The following is a 17599-nucleotide window of genomic DNA, read 5'->3' as shown; positions in this document are numbered from 1 at the left end:
CAGTTGTATTGGTGATTTTTGTACATTGTAGAAGACTCTGAGCTCATGCTAACATGCTTATTTGAATAATACTTTGCTAATAGAATGTATTGAAACAGCCTCCCCCTTTACATACTGCGCTACATATACATCCATTCCACCGCCGTGCTGAATTGTCTGCCTGTTTGTCGCAGAGTTCTCAGACCTGGCAGCACCTCAGTGATGTGACCTCCTTTTCAAAGCTGCTCAACCTCTGGGGGCCAGAGATTGGTTCAGGCCCGGAGAGCACAGGATTGGGCCTCCCTGTTCTCTGAAGAGAGGGATGAGGAGAGAAGAGTAGCGGGAGAGAGAGAGAGAGAGAGAGAGAGAGAGAAGGAGAGGATCTGATTGGGACAGAGAGCATTGGAGGAGAAGAGTAAAAAAACGGGGGGAACTGTGACAGGCTCTTTTGAAGCCGGGTGTGCTGTTGAAAGGCCAGCACTGAAAGGAGCCCAGTGTCCCTGTGTGGGGGCCTTTGGCCCTCGGTGGCCCCGGGGCCCTCCAGCCCCTCCAGCCTGTACAATGCTCTCAGCCTATCCTTTTGTCTTTGGCCTGTTAACCCTTCGCTCACTACCATTCGTGCCTCTACGCCACCTCTTTACATGCCAATAGCAGGGGACAGGGCTGAAATAAAAAGGGGCACTAACCACCTCTGATGCATCTGCTCTCTGGAATAATGGCACAGATGAAGCCCTTGAATTTTTGTGTCTCTTTCTAAGAGGGAGCGGCTTTAAAGCTCGGAGGCTTTTTTTTTAGCTTTCACACGCCCATCGTAATCCGCTAGCTAGGTGTCCTCGCTCATCGTAAGCAGACGGCTTGTGAGTGCAGGACGGACTGTGCAAATTCTACTCTAATTGAAGTGGAAAGTCATGCTGGGAGATGCGTTTGATCACTGGCGGAGCGGTGGCGGAAGCGTTCCACAGGCCAAACGGCATGCGGCTGACCCACATTAGCGAGAACGAAAGCTCATTGGCTAACGGTGGAGCGCTAAACATACTGCACCCACAAGGGGGAGCTCTTAGACTGAGGGAAGAAGTGAGGAGCTCTCCGAAAGCCTATCGATGGAGGATAGCGAGAGAGACTTGGCATGGGTGGGGAGTCGGGAGGGGTAGGTATGCAAAATGAAAAGAAAAGCTATTTCACCTTGCTTGAGTCTTGTCGTTTTTTTTTTTCCCTCCCTCCCACCCTGCTAAAGGACAGACGTTTTACTCCCTCATTCCATCCTTTTCTGCTCTCCTTTTCTCCCCCTCTCTCCTCCCTCTCTCTGCATCTAGGCATTCATTAGCACCCAAGCCTGCAGTCTGATGGGGATAGATATGCTGGGCTAGAGACGGAAAGGAGGGAGGGAGGGAGGACAGTGGATTTAAAAAGAGAGACTTTAATTTGTCCCCACTATTAGCATATTCCCTTTTCCCTGCTTGACACCCTTTCAAAGAAGGGAATTTAATAAAGATGTACCTTATCAAGCTGGGCAGATAACATGAAGTGCTGCTGCTAATGCCGCACAATACTCCTTAAACAGATTAGCTCGAGCTAGGTGGTTCTACGTCTACGGATGGGAGAAGTATGGGGAGGGGCCACACCATCTTCAAAATGCTTTCAACCTCTCTATTACCGTAAAATCAGCTGGCTGAAAATGGTGGCATGAAGCAAAGCACCCAGGTCCAGTCATCAGCTCTTAAGTCCCTTAAGCGCTAGCACACTGCTGACGTTCACCAAAACAAATAAAGCGTTTAGGTAGAACGGTGAGGTGGATGGGGAGGCTTTGAAGCCGCAGATGCTTCCCTCCTTAAACTGTAAACGTCTAACGTCGGTGTGGGGGAGGGATAGCCTAGCTCAAAATGCAATTAAATCTCTTAATGCAGCTTCGCGGCTGCTTCACGTACATCATTAAAGTGGCAAAGGCATATCAGATGACTTTCAGCTGTTTGCATATGGGGCAAGCAAGGCTGGGCAGCTGAGTGCCTCGTCAGGGTGTGTTAATGGCCCAGAAATCACAATGAAGATGTCTGAAGCTAAAAGCCTGTCCACCTGTCATTCTGAGGTCACGTCATATCTCACACGCTCTCATTTACAGCTGTATGTGGACCAGACAAAGCACACCTGAGGATTCGCCTATGCTTCTGGAACCTATTTATTGCAATAATCATTACTGAATAGCTATTAGATTTGATGCAGGTGTTTTCATACACTCTTAAAAAAATTTGAAAAAGAGTTCTTTGGAACGATGCCATAGAACCACTTTTGATTCCCTAAATCTTTCAGCAGGGGTGTCTTTAGAAAAAAAATTGTAAATAAGATATAAGGTTGAAGAACATCTGTAAAGTTTAAAGAACCTCCACATAATGCGCCACTGACCCTCTTGACGATACTGCTGCATTTATCAATCATAGACATTGCTTTTCCTGCTTTTCCCCTTTTCCGTATCTTATACTGATGGTCAAACTTTATTCTCTGCTGTTATTGTTTGCTATCCGGTGTCAACCAGAAGAGGATGGGTTCCCCGTTTGAGTCTTCGTACCTCTCAAGGTTTCTTTCTTTTGCTCTTAGGGAGTTTTCCTTGCCACTGTTGTCATTTGCTTTGACTTGACTTGACTTGACTTGATAATATAAAGTTTCTGTAACAGATGCCCAAACCTTTTGTCTTGCGGGGCTAAGAGTATAATGTTTGTAGTGAGGTGAGGGCCAAAAATACAAAGCCTATAGCTAGCTTTACTTTTTGCATGTTGCCAGTACTGGTGGAAAAAAATGTATTCTTTAAATACACCAAAGGTATCTTTCCGTACAAGGCATACGCTCTTTCCTTTTAATTCAGAGGAAAGACATTGTTAAGGCTGGTGGTCTTTAAATGTTCTCTTGTGTTTGTACCACCACCTGTTATGCTGTATTAGCTCATAACTGCTAGCTGTGTATGTGTTGTTACATCTGCATTGCCGTCAGTGACAACTGTATGGTGTCGAGGGTCATGTGATTAGTTTACATATTTATTTTAAAATATTACACTCTTTTACTACTAAAATTATTTCAAAAAGAAATGTAAATAAAATTAAAAAAGAAAAAGAAATGTACAAAAACATGTTCTCTCACTGGCTGAAAGAGTGTGAGTTAGGCAACATTCTGCCAGGCCAAATCAAACATCATTGCTGGTCAAATTTGGCCCTTGGGCTGCAGTTTGAAAACCCTGTTTTATAGCAGTGAGTTCTGTATGTCAGAAATATACACGTAAAGACCCTTGGAGAAATATATATATTTTTGAGATTATTTGAAGGTACCTGTTTTTTTTGCTTTTCGGAGTTTGAGGGCCATTGCCTTTATCAGACTCATAAAAATTGCTGAACTGTGTGATGAGGTGTATTCATGAGTAGATTTCTCTCTTTTCACTTAGACTGCCTGCTGTTGGTCTTTCAGCTTTTTCTGCCCCTTTTGAAGATTAACCTTCAAGGAAGGTTTGATAAAGCAAGGAAGCACTAAACACAACCTAAGAGCTTTGGGAAGATACCATATTGCAAAGATTCCCTTATTTTCTGATATGTTTTTCTTGGTGATGGGAGCGGTACGGCTTTTCTCCTCGGCTGTTGTTGTAAGCAGACAGGAATTATGCATTTTAATAAGGGGAAGGCGAGAGAGTGTAATGGACGTTAATGGGCGTCAGGGCTAGGGTGACCTCTGCTCAAGTGGTGGCACCCAATTCCACACTCACCCTGTCTCTGGCTTTAAAATCACACAGCGGACAAATGCACTGAAGAGTGGGTGTGCGTGTGTGTGTGTGAGAAAAGAGAGAGAGGGAGCAAGAGAGAGAGGAAGTAGAAGGAATGTGCAAAGAAGGGAAAGAAGGAGGGAGGGATGGAGGGGGGAAGCTGTTAGCATTCCATTTTTATTATGACATTTCACAGTCATCCGATTTAATGTCCCCTGACCGGATTGTCCGGCAGGAGACGGTGGGCTTGAAATGTTATTTAGAGCATTGATAAAAGGTAAGCGCCTGCGAGATGACAGCAAGTCATAAGGCTCCGCGCGGTGACATTCATTTTCTCCACAACAGAGATGGAATAAGACGTCACGGTGACAAGTTGTCAATCAAAGCCACAGCCCCGCCACCTTCCCCTCCCCCCAGCTCATGGTCCCCACTTTCTGAGGGGGTAGAGGAGTGAGGAGTGTGTGTTTGTTTGTTTGTTTGTTTTCGTATTTTTTCAGGACAAAAATATCCTGACCATAGTAAACCAGGAAAATGAAAAACCCAGATAAACAAGGACCAAACTTTTTAAAATGTTAATTTTTATTTAAGAAACATTTCTGTTTTGGTTAGGGTTAGGATTAGTATTATTTTATACACGCACACACACACACACACGTATATATATATACGTGAACTGACTTTAGACTAAAATCCTTACGCTTTGTATGATCAGATATCTTATGTTTCTTTTATTACAAAAAATGACTGTTTTATTTTGTCATTACCATAACAATCATAATGCTACCGAAACATGTATATATATATATATATATATATATATATATATATATATATATATATATATATATATATATATATATAATGAGTAGAAGAACAAACTTGTGTGTATATGTGTGTCATACATGTCTCCCATCTCCTACCTTGTCCTACTTTGGCCTATCTTGCCTTTGCCCCGCTGGTGGGTGGGAGGAAGCGGAAATATATTCTACATATTTTCATTAAAAATATAAAAGAGATTCATTTTTGGGCTCCTTAGTGCTTGATAGAGGCATCAGAAATTCTTGAGCTTTGGAAATGCTCCTGCCTCCTTCAAAAAATGTCTTGCATTTTTTGTATCCAAGGCCATGATAATTAGAAATAACAAGCTATCTTAAGAGAAAGCATGCACCGCATTTATGTGGAAAGAGAGTTTTTCCCCATTCTCCTGTTCTGTCATCACTCCTTCGTTTCTCCTCCCTCCCTCTCTCAGCTCGTTTTTTTTTTTCTTTTGAAAATAATTTTGTCCATAAGAGGGAAAGACAGCCAGAGTTTAGAATGAATCAAGTCCATAGCTCAGCCTTGACTTTATAATTCAAATTATAATTACTCCCCTGGGTATGTATGTGCATACTGGAGGTATTGCAAGAAAGAAAAATAAATTAAAGCGAAATACATTTTTAAACCCGACAATATGGCTCTGCCTGGCTCTGACGACCTTTTGTATAGGCCGCTGGTTGGCATATGTCTGTATATGAAGATTGACCTCATTGTTTGATCTGGTTCATGTAAGGGGGCCAGCCATGTGTGTATGTGGGATTTATATATGTGCCTATTTGATGGAGATTTTTTCTATTTACATATGGATAGAGACTTGTTATGTGGCTGCCTTGAATGCAAATGCATTTATACTTCAGATAGCAGTGCTTTTCATTCTGTTACCCAACAATACTATAAAAAGGTTTTCTTTAGTGTAATTTTAACAGAAGAAAACAAAGCAAAAGAGTCCAATCAAAACAAGCTGTGTCAGGTTTGCCAGGCGTTCTTTTAGCATCAAGTACCTGCACTCTGGAACTTTATTAATGCTAACTCGATATCATCTGATACAGTGGTATATTTCGAAAATATTGTGATATAGAATTTTATCAGTACCTTTCTGCACATCCAGAGAGACCCGCGTAAGAGAAGAAAATCCTCGGACACCAGCACGTAGCTAGTGTATGATGCAGCATTTGTTTCATCGCTAAATGTCAGCCTTTTAATGTTCCATTGGACACACAAAGGAGCAGTTAAGGAGCATTATGCTGTCTGAATGAATGGCTTTTATCTGGACCAGTGTAATTGGCCCTCTCATAAATCATAAGTCTTAAAGAGGCTTTGGAGGTGTGCTTGCCTTTGAACAGTTTAACCCCTTCTAAAGCCTGTCATTTGCAGTGGCGTCTAATGGAGCTTAGGGAAACAGGCCTGGGTGATGGAGAGTTTGGAGCTGAAATTTGAAGGCTGATATATGGGTGGCTGGTATGGACTCCCTCTGTTATGAAAGAGCTTGAAAAACATAGCCAGGATTACAGATAAATGGACAGACAGACAAACACACCTGCAGTCATATGCAAAGGTTTGAATTCTCCAGTCAAATTCTATGTTTTGTTGATTTATTTTTGAAGTGAAAATAAGTTAACACATCCTCTGTGAGAACAAACTTAAAATATGGCATTTGTTCTTCCGATTTTACTGCACAGGTTCTAATTATTTGCTGAACATACTGGAAAAAAACTAAAACAAAGAATATAAAATGTGGCATAACTTTTGCGCAGACCCAGTATGTTAAATTGAGCAAAAATGTGCAGAAGTGTGTTTTCTGTAGAGGATGTGTTAACTTATAATCAACAAAACATGTAATTTTAACTTTTACATACCTCTCTATATGTAAGTCACTGTTGCGAAAAAAACGTCAAAAACATCGTACTATTAAATTGTTCACTATTTATGCAACACATTTTCTATTTGTTTATTCAAATAATATAGCATTTTTTCTTCTCTCATGAAGTTTTTAACCCACACAAACACTTCAAACTTATTCTTAATACTTATATTGTATGTCTTTCTCTTTGGGTGAAAATACGTATCAGAATTTGAATCACAATCAGAATTGCTTTATTGTGCAAATAAAATATCACTTACATAGAAATTTATTGTGGCAATAACCTCACAGATAGTATATATGCATATGTTAGCCCAGGGGCATGAATGTGTATGGTTGTGTGACCAGCACATTATCCTTATCCTTTGCCAAGAGAACTAGACATTAGATGTGTTCCCTCTATTACTGCTTTAATGTCAAGACTTAAAACATACTTTTTTATGTTAGCATGTAATATTTAGGCATGTTAGTAGGGTGGCCATGTCTCTTTAACATGTTTATGTTTGTTCTGTACAATACTATTATATTATATTATTATTATATTACAGTACTGGGCAAAAGTCAGAGACCACCCTGTATTTATTAAATCGCCACAACTGTGTGGAATATAACATCCATGCAAGACCTGACCAACCACGAAAACCTGTGAACATCAGATAAACAGTACTTAAAGCTTTCACCTTTGAGAAATAGCTGAAAATCAGCTCCACTTTTGCTTCAGATCTTAAAAAAATCCACAGAAAAGTCCATCCTTCCACTGTGTGATTACAGCTTAACGCTATGGGTCTGAAAGGATGTGAAACTGTCAGGAAGCTGTTACTGAGAAAAAGAAATAGACAAAAAAGTAGAAAAGCTGCAAATCTATCAAACAAGCTGCTGGTGTTCTCAGAACAATAGACTGTCCATCTCAGAGCCCAGACCTCAACATCATTGTACCTGTTTGTTTGCTTGGATCATGAGAAGCCTAAAATGCAGCCAACTTTTTATGCTGAATGGATGTTTGGACAAATATCTCTGTAGATTTCTGAAAAAACTGAAAGCAAGTCTCCCAAAAAGAATTAAAGCTGTAACTAAAATAAAATAAAATTTTATGAATAAAATATGCTTATTAACTAGTTTAGTTTTTATGACAAATATCGCAATATTTGAAAAACCGAAAAGAAAAACAGAAGGAGTTAATTCTTGATAGGGCTGGATAGGGTAGCAATTATTACACTACATATTGTGATTGCAATATACCAGGATGCTCACAACACACAATAAAACATTCAGTGTTTGGTTAGTGGCACATTTGCATATTGCACACTTCTGCTATACCAGTATTGTGAAGTTTGATGTTGTGATAACAATTAGCAGCAGTGTATTATGCAGCCCTATTTCCAAATTACTTGCTTGTCTTGAATACATGAATATAGCTGTGTGGGTTTCGCTCACATGTGTGCTATGTTCATACTGTTTGCCCTCAATGCGAATATTGCAGCTCTAGTGCTCTGATGCTAACCAGTCTGATCACTTTGACCCTGCAGAGTCTGCTAAGATCCCTCCACAACATTAAAGACGTGGGCATGGTACAGGTGAAGGTCATTCGGGCAGAGGGACTGATGGCAGCTGATGTTACAGGTGAGGATACCCCATTCATACACACACACACACACATACACACACACACACATTCACATATGTGGTATTCGGACTGGTCCCTTTCGTGCTTTTCTCCAGTGACTGATATAAAGAGCATTAGCCTGTCTTCTCCAACAAAGGTTTAACAAGAGCATGATGATGTTTTCAGTGTTCTACTAATGGACGGAAGGCACTTTTCAGGCTGCTCTGTGTGTCTGACACGTATTTTCCCACGCTTCTGTTCCTTTTCCATTAATTCTTCCTTTTAATTAAGTCTACCGTGGACAGGCCTAGTTTCTGGCAGTATGTATTATCGAGCTGAAAAGAGATTGGACCCGACGCACAACACTGTTTTTCTATTCAGAGTACAAGAGACAGGACCATTAACAAAAACACTTACCACAGGCCATCCTTTTCCTCACTGCTAATACCCCACTAGCACAAACAAAATGTGCATCTGCATTTGTTATGTCAAAAAAAAGGAAAGGGAGGAAAAAAAAACTACATTTGCAAGTCCCTCAGAAACTGCATGACCTCAATGCTGGAGTCATCCTTCAGTTTGTGCGAGTTATATTCAAATTAAGTTCTTTTTCTTGTCTATATTGCTTTTTTTTTAGAATGTGCCCTCTGTCATGTTCTTTTGGTCTGATTTAATTTGCAGTGGTTTTATTTGCACTTTGTGTCTTTGTAAGGGCGCTAATATAAATCATTTTAAATTTGTGTAGTTGTAGAATTAATCTACCTTGGTAACAACTTCTTTTAATAGGTAGAGCGTGAGGGTGTAATGATTAAAAAAGAAGATTTTGACACAGTGTATTGAAATTTAAATATGTATTCAGTCAGTTCGCCCCTTTGTCTTTTCTGGGGACTTTCGTGGAAACCACTGTCACTGATCAAAAACTAGGCATGCAAAACTGGGTGCAGCCCATCAGAATAAAGTGGGCGGGGCCATGTATGCACCCACGCTTCAATAACTGGGTTTTTTAGAAGTGTATACAATTATAAATTGTAGGGGTTGTGATTTGGGGGTTTATTTTGTGTGGCAAATGTTTAAAAAGTCCTATAAATATATTAAAGAAAAATATGAAAAAGCAAACTGAATCTTGAGTTCAGATTTGAAAATCTGAAACGTGAAAGTGTTCGTTACACCCCAGGTGCACATGCATGTGTGGGACAAACCTTAACTTATTAACCTATTAATGTATGAACACAAGGCACATATTCAGGCACTTCTTATTTTTCCTGTGTTGAAAGATGTCTCGAGAGGTCTTGAATTTTATGTAAAAAAAGAATGATGGGTGGTGCATTTTATTATTTTTACTATTTTTATATGAGTGAGAGAGAGACAGAGAGAGCAAAAGAGAAAGAGAGAGAGAGATATGTTCTCCGTCTGTCCTATCTCTCTGGCTTTCTTAATTAAGACATGCTCGACGGCAGGAACCCCTTCAACACGCACACATACACACACACACTCCTGTGTGTGACAGCTGAGCAATCCAAAACCCACCCCTCCCTCCACACCGATCCGGGGGTCCGGCCCGTTACGTTGACCTTGGAGAGCGGTCCGGCGTTCCCAAGGAAACTGAGGCCGCCTCGTGAGCTCTGATTTCACACTCTTTTCCCGCCATAAAGCAGCGGCTCACAAACCCCCTTTGGAAAGGCTCTGGGCCCCCTGGGGCCCCGCTGTCTCAAACGGGCCCTGGCACCGAGGCGTCAGCCAACAGGGTTACGGGCCACGGAACAGTGCCTTCTCTAATAGAGAGCTCAGCACAGACAGGGAGAGGCTGAGAGAGCTAGGCTGAGAGGAGGAGAGAGAGAGAGCGAGCTTTGAGTAATAGAGGGAAAGTGAGAGAGAGCTTAATGTATTCTTGTATTCTCATCGTCTGGTTTACCTCGCTTGCACTCTAGCATCCAGGAGGCATGGTTTGTTCGTTATAGTCTCTTTCTATCTCTCTCTTTCTGTTTCTCTGTCTCTCTCACTCTCTCTCGGCCTGTTCCTCATTGTAATTAACTGAGGCGTTTATCTGGAGTGCCTGCTCTCCAGGCCTTGCAGAATAAATGAGCAGAGTGTGTAAAAACCAACAGTGTTTAGGCAGAGTGGGTTATGCTCCCCCTCTGACCGGCCCCATTCAGTGCAGCTCAACATCCTCTGCTGGCTCCCGCTGGACGGAACCGAATTACACAATCGTGTGAGTGGCTATTACAAACCAAATCGCCGTTCAGGCTGTATTAGCAGTGGAGTTTGTGATATTCGACTTGGGGACAGAATAGAACGTCAGCCTCTGGACTGAGAAAATACTGATCCATGTGATGTGCTTAATATAAATTCTTCAATCATAATTCTCATTTGTTTATCATGGGGTGGACCAAATGACGATGGGATTACTTACATCACAGTTTGCTTTTCTGAATACATAATGGGAATCTGTAGTTCTTAAGGAACAACTGTAAGTTTCTATACAAAGAGGCTTAGGTGGGTCATGTTTTAAAAAATTGGCACCAAATTTTGTAAAGTGTGTTTGTTCCAACTTATCAAACCTCAGAATTACAGTTTATTGTGATACATATCATGTAACATAAAATGTTTTTAGGTGTAGTGACATTGTATTTTTCCATATTGCCAACCCCAGCGTAATTCTACTGGTCCAGATAAGAAGTCCCCCCCTTTGAATTTTGAACTGAATTTACTATAATTAAATTGAACTGGACTGAACTGGACCGAATTGAATTGTTTGTGCCAACAATACTTTAACATCTATTTGATTGTGTAATTGTGTAAAAATTTTGGGATCACGTTTTAGAAGGTCATTCCAGGTTTAATCATATACGATGTCTGTTTATATCAAATAGGGAGCAGCGCTGAAATGTGAAAGTGTCTGGACGTGACTGTTACATGCAGACTCCTGCATAATACGTCCCTGGATTTCATTTAAGACGCCTTCCAGACCTGAAAAATGTAATTACTGCGCCGTACATTTGCACTCAGCTCGTCAAATTGGAGCCAAAATGAGGTTGAACTCATCTCGCCAGTCGGAGTGTGTTCGCCAGAAATTAACCCATGGAGGGTGTCTCGCCAGCCACACCTGGGAAGTCAAAGTTTCATCCAAGGCAAAGCGTGAAATTCACTCAGACAGCCGTCTCACAAACAAGGTCAGAGTTCGTCGCTAGGGACGACCATGTGTTATAGGCAGGACTGTAGCATGAGGATATGCAGTTTGTTGGTACATTTCTCTACCTATCAGTTTGTGTTAATTTAAGCATTAACATAAGCTCCTCCCCTCAGCACCATTATGCATAGTAAAACAACCGAAAGATACTGATATGACCACCATGTTTAGACCTAGAAATTTAACGCTTATATACAAACAATTAGAAACGTCTGGAAAAGCTTAATTTACAAATGATGTCTAATTTATTTGGATCATTTGTGAAGCCACTTCATGCCATTCATGGAATGCGAAGTATTTTATTTGCATGTTTAGGTATTTTAGTGCAAGTTGGCTATGAGTAATTCACATACAGTCAAAATGCATATTTATAGACTAAATTTACTAAGACTGATTCTATCAGTCTGCATCACTTATATTCAAAATAACCACATGCTTTAAACAATATACACAAAATGTTCCATTTACTGTAACTGCAGCTTTTGAATTTGAACAAAAGCACATAAATGCGTTTTATAATCACATTGATTACAAATATGAACTTATCCAGTGCTGGCCGATCAATGAGTTTCTGGAAGTGATAGGGCTTGTGACAGCCAGGACTTTGCATTGATCACAGTGACATTTATTCTGCACGTCACCTAAATGTCCTGCTTTTGTCGTACCATTTTTATCAGCTCCCAAAGATCAATGGCAATCTCTCATTCATCTGCTGGGAATTGATGCATAAACCCTTCTTTTACTTTGTTCTGAGGAACTTGCAGAATACTCTCAGGTTATATTAGCTTACGATTTTACGAAGAAGGAAATATTCCGTTATGGGAATACTGCCATATCTTTGTTGTTTTCTGACCCATCTTTTAAAAATCATGTTCTTCTACAAACAATAAAAACGCTCCCAAATGTTTTGTTTAAAGTTGAGATCAAAGCTGATATTAAGAGTTTGTTGTTTGAGTTTTGTTGGAGGAGGAAACTGGTCCTTTCAAATTACTTCGATATATTTACATGTATATTTTAACAGCACATTTCAAAGCATATAGGGCACTGTTTTTTATTTAATATCTCTCCAGAGTTAACTGCTTATGATAATGTTTTTTTTTGTTACATGATTTAGGGAAGTCTTTAAATATTCACTCGAAGTTACTGTTTTCCACAGCAAGACTGTTTTATGGGGAAACTTTAAATGCCTTGGTAGTGCTTGCACACTAATCTTAAATACTGTATATGCTTGCACACACACACACACACACACATATATGTATACATATATATATATATATATATATATATATAGATACTCTAGATTAAGAGGCAGTAATGATACAGTGTTGTGTATTTATTAATATGTACGCCTACCTTACTGTGCAAAAGTAAGCTCTTCCACCCTTTAAGTTATTTACTTTCCAGTCAAAACAGCCATTAAGTTCTTTTTTGGCATTGGGAAAAAAATAACACAAAATTAATGTGCTGATTTTATAGTTTTTATATACATATAAGCTTATGTATAATTGAGCCTTTACCTCTTGTACCTCTTTGATGAACTTCAACTGCTTTCTGCGGGTGACCATCTGCTTGTGTGTGTGTGTGAGAGCGGCTCTAAGGCCGTGGGCAGCAGCGTGGCTGAAACGCTTATCTACCTGTGTGCAAGCCAGCGTATCAGTACAGCGTGAGGCCATGACACTACAGACAGGCAAAAATGAATACATCAAATTCAGAGTTCAGCTATGATGAATTGTCCCTTAAGCTGTGGTGTTCTAAAGGAGGCGGTGGGGTATAATTTAGCCCTTCGGCCTCGCTCTCCCACGCCTTTATCAGGTACCGAGAAACTCTGCCATCTCTCAGCGCGCCGGCCAGTGGATTACACTAGTCTGCAACTGATAAAGATAATGTGTGTCTGTGTGTGCTTGTGTCCCTCACAGGCAAGAGTGACCCCTTCTGCGTCGTGGAACTCAGCAACGACCGCCTGCAGACGCACACCGTGTACAAAAATCTCAACCCAGAGTGGAATAAAGTCTTTACATTGTGAGTTTAGGATGATATTTGTAGTGCACATATACATTATTTTACATATACAATATTTATAAGTTTTGTTTTTAATAGAGCAACAATTAGCTGACTAGTGTTAATTAATATTTTTATTTTTTCAGTTATGGATAATGCTTAATAAAAGTCACAGTGTATACAGAATTTGCATTACATATCTTACATCCCACACTGTAATAATTACATACTGAAAAAAGTGTACTCTATTTAAAACAGAATTGTTATGTTCAGTAAAAATGACAATTAAGAGCAGCAGAACATTTAAATTACTCTAATTTAGTTCCATGTTGCTTGCTCTACATGGACTTGTTAGATATAAGTAAACTTTTTTTTTTCCTTGAGGACCAATATGAACCTCAGGATGAAATTACACTCCCTGTGCAAGTTCAATCATTGTACTGTATGGTAATGTGCCATACATAATTTCTCATATTAGTTTGGAATCTAGAGGTTGTTCCATTGATGTTTTTTCATAATCTTTCAATCTGCCCGGCTGGAAATTCATTTGTGAATTCCCATAGAAAGCTGGGTAATCTAGCCTCTCCTTGGAGTGCCCGTCTCTTTAAGAATAACCTCATTTTCTTCCACTCTTTAGCCTACTTTTCAAAGATAGCATTTCAAAGGGAGAATCGCTGCATCTTTTTTTAACCCTCACACAATGGAGACTGTCACCAAGGCTTTAAATGAATCAATTTTTTTCTTTTTTTTTGCCATGACTTCAAAGATCTTTTTCGATGTTTAATATTAGTCAATGACTTCTTTTCCTCCCTCCTCCCCCCACTCCCATTTTGATTTTGTCTTTCAACTAGCAACGTGAAAGACATTCACTCCGTGCTGGAAGTTACGGTTTACGACGAGGATCGAGACCGGAGCGCTGACTTCTTGGGCAAAGTGGCCATTCCGCTATTAAGCGTAAGTCCTGAAGTGCTTCAGTTACATTCATAAAAAGTGAATCCACATATTAGTATTCATAACTAATTCAGTTTTAAACAAATAGGGAAATATTGATTGGAAAAATTAACAAAAAAATAGATAAATGTCTTGGGAATTGTCCAGTTTCGGTCATTGTACTTCTAGGTGGGAAAAGCTACAAGAGACTGATAAAACTAGCACCACTATCAAATAGAAAAAAAAAGAAAGGAGGAGACTGGAAAAAAGCAGGAGAGCGTAATATGTGCTCCCAGGCTGATCCCCCAGGATAGTTAATTTGCGGCTGACAGTGGTTGGGGCGTAATGAACAGGTACTTGTCAGAGCCGCCACAGTTGTTTTGGGCTCTCTGTCAGATGCAGCAGCTGGGGGTCAAAGGTCATGCGGGGAGTGTATTCAGCTGGGTATTGCCAGACAGACGGCTGTCATGTCCCTCTCCCACAGATCCAAAATGGTGAACGGAAAGCTTACGCCTTGAAAAGCAAGGAGCTGACAGGGCCAACAAAAGGGGTCATCTTTCTCGAACTAGACGTGATTTATAATGCTGTAAGTCCCTCTCTCTTTTTCTTTTTACTTGCCCCCCCAACACTCTCACTATCTCTCCCTCTCTTCTCTTTCTGTTTGTTCCCTTCAAGCGTGGTCGTTCCTGTCGTTTGAACATGGGGCTGTCCCCCCTCATCCTCGTTTTCTCTTTAATTACCAAAGGCTCCCCTTCTCTTTAAGCTTTTGTTTGTGGGTGTGTGTGCCGCTGTTCGTGCCGCGGCCGCCATTTTAGGTGGCGGAACGAGAGCGGCACATGGCCATGTGGCACCGAGCATGTGAAATGGAGGAGATCAGTCATTAGAGCTGTGGAGAGATCAGTCGTTAGCGTTGTATTACTATTCTGATACAGTATACAAGTGTGTAAGAAACCCCAGCCATGGTCTTTGATTGTAATGCCATTGTTTAACTTTTAGAAGTTGAGAGTTATTACTGTTTTTTGCTTTACAGTTTTAATGTAATTACACAATTACATGATTAGTTACATAGTTAAGTAAGGAATTACCATAGACATACATTCTGTATCAACAGGTTTCAGTTTGCACTACTTTTCTGTTATCTTTCCACAAAACAAGACACAACAATAACTTTTCATCAGATTGAAACCATAATAACATTCATCACTGTACAAAAGTTTGAACTCACTCAGTAATCATTACTGTTATTTCTTGTTTAATAATAATTTACATAGTGTAGTTTAATCCTACAGGTTAGACTCCAAAATATATTTTTTAAATATTTTAATCAAAAAGTTCAAATCTTGAAGATCAAGAAGTTATTAAATGCTAATATAATGTGTAAATGATATATAATACACTGTAATTATCTATTTTAGGTTTTAAGGTTCTTGGTAAGTTATGTGCCTTGACATTTGATCACCACTTTTCAAATATGAGACATTCTGGATATTAATTTTATTATAACTTCAATATTCTACAGCTTTCACACTTATTCTAAGATCATCTACCGTTCTGTTTATCATTCTGAACACATCTAGAATTTCTTCATTACTTACATCTTTATAAAAAATAGTTGAAAACTTTGAAGTGGTAGAGCTGTGATCATCTTCAACAAATGTGTTTTAGTTTGTTATTGAAAACAATGATTCCACACTTTGGAATAGTAATATATATTCCCTTCTACTTAAAACCACAAATGTGGCATTGATGGAAAGTGTAGAATCTGCACTTTTGGCAGAATTCCTCCACTTGTGTCACTACGAATGACTTCACCAAATAATGCGCTATACTTTTTGTTATTGCTGGTGACAGAAGCAACATCTAAGGATTAAACAAAATCATTTTAATTTCATCTTTCCATGCATTTTATCCTAAAGAGATGTTTGTTTGTAGGTGAAAGCTGGTCTCAGGACACTGATACCCATCGAGCAGAAGTACATTGAAGAGGAGCCTCGAGTTTCTAAACAGGTAAAAAAAAAGTTCCACCATAAGCACCATGTTAATAGCTGCTACTCAAGAGAAGAGTATGTTTGATACACAATATAGACAACAGTGTCACTCTCTCCCTTGCTCTCCTCTCTCTCTCTCTGGTCCCTCTCCTCTGGAGCCACTGAATAGAAATGTCATGCTGTCAGTTGTGGGGGTGCATAAGTAGATTGGCCATCCTTTAGCTTGGCCCTCGGTGGCACCACTGCAATGCACTTCATTGTCGGCCCCGCTCAATGTGTCCCCTTCGGACAAAGAGCTGAATTGGAGGGGCTGTCCCAAATCAGGCCTGTCACTGACACACACACACATACGGAGTTCACAGCACAGTCGAGCCATTCTGAGATCCAGAAAGTGCACGCTCGGCACTTTGTCTCTCTTTTAGCCTGTCTTGCCATTTTGAGAGGGAAAGAGTGTGTGTGCATGTGAGAGTGTGCTTGCGCTTGTAAGAAAGATATCAAGTAGCCATAAAAAGAAATTTGAAAGGAAAGGCAGCAGATTCAACTTTCTTTGAAACTTCTGGCACTCCATAATAAACATATGTATTTTGCCAGTATAATCTCTATAATGTTATATTACAGTATCAGATACTTTTCCATTGTTTTGTGTCTTATTTCACCTCTCATTTTACTCCTGCTTGATTGGTCCCAAATGGCAAGCAAAATAGCCTAGTTTAAAGGTAGAGTCTCTGAGTCTGGCAAAGTAAATGCAGATATTTGCTATGATCAAAGCCCGCCATTACGAGGCTATGTGTGTTTCATCTTGGTAGGGACACCAGAACACAGCAGTCATTTGCAGTTCAGACTGATTCTGAATTATGCATAATGCCATTTTGTTAAAAGGGATGAAAAATACAGCATATTCTTCTTTAATGGGTCTAAAACATATACAGAATATAATATAAGAATATAAGTTGCCTCCTGGCTGTCTGTTGGCTGCAATCTCTGTTTGACTGAAATGTCGTTTAGAGTTGGTTCAGTTTTCTGGTGTTATTCCTAGATAACAATGCCATGGGACAATAGTGCTTTTCCAGTCTCTGACTGTTTGCCAAAACCGGCGTGGGACTACAAAGTGTGGCTCGAACGCTCCCGTTTATTTACCACATTTTGCATGCCAGACGCCCCGATGCAATTGGCGATGTGACAGTTGCCAAAACACACTTATTGTGAGCCTTGTTGTCATAATTTGTTCTGTATAGCAGTTTATACCCAATGTAGACATGCTTAATATGCCTACTGAAGCCTGTTTATACAACTTAACTTATTTCAGATCTTACATCGATGGCAGGACACCTGGAAAGCCAACAAAAAGTTTCTGCAACAAAAAGCAGTCTAGATAAATGTGAGCCCTCGGTTGGGTGCGTTTGGCTTGTCTGTCCAGTTTCTGTTGTCTGTCCAGTAGGGGCTGGCAAAAGGTGTCCAGCTTCAGCTCTGGACAGCTGGAGTCCAGCACAGTTTGGTGATT

General features: G+C 40.0%; 1 protein-coding gene across 1 annotated transcript in view; it reads left to right on the top strand.

Annotated features, from left to right (window-relative positions):
* mctp1a (multiple C2 domains, transmembrane 1a) overlaps positions 1-17599 on the top strand; it is a 201687-nt gene that overhangs the window by 131186 nt on the left and 52902 nt on the right. The window contains exons 10-14 of the mRNA XM_036599193.1: positions 7919-8012; positions 13099-13201; positions 14032-14134; positions 14595-14696; positions 16043-16117. Of these exons, the coding sequence (XP_036455086.1) occupies positions 7919-8012; positions 13099-13201; positions 14032-14134; positions 14595-14696; positions 16043-16117 (477 nt within the window). The remainder of the gene's footprint in view (positions 1-7918; positions 8013-13098; positions 13202-14031; positions 14135-14594; positions 14697-16042; positions 16118-17599) is intronic.

The sequence above is a fragment of the Colossoma macropomum genome, unplaced genomic scaffold (assembly GCF_904425465.1).
Source record: "Colossoma macropomum unplaced genomic scaffold, Colossoma_macropomum, whole genome shotgun sequence".
NCBI lineage: Eukaryota > Metazoa > Chordata > Actinopteri > Characiformes > Serrasalmidae > Colossoma > Colossoma macropomum.
The sequence above is the reverse complement of the archived record's forward strand: the minus strand, read 5'-3'. Positions and strand labels throughout refer to the sequence as shown.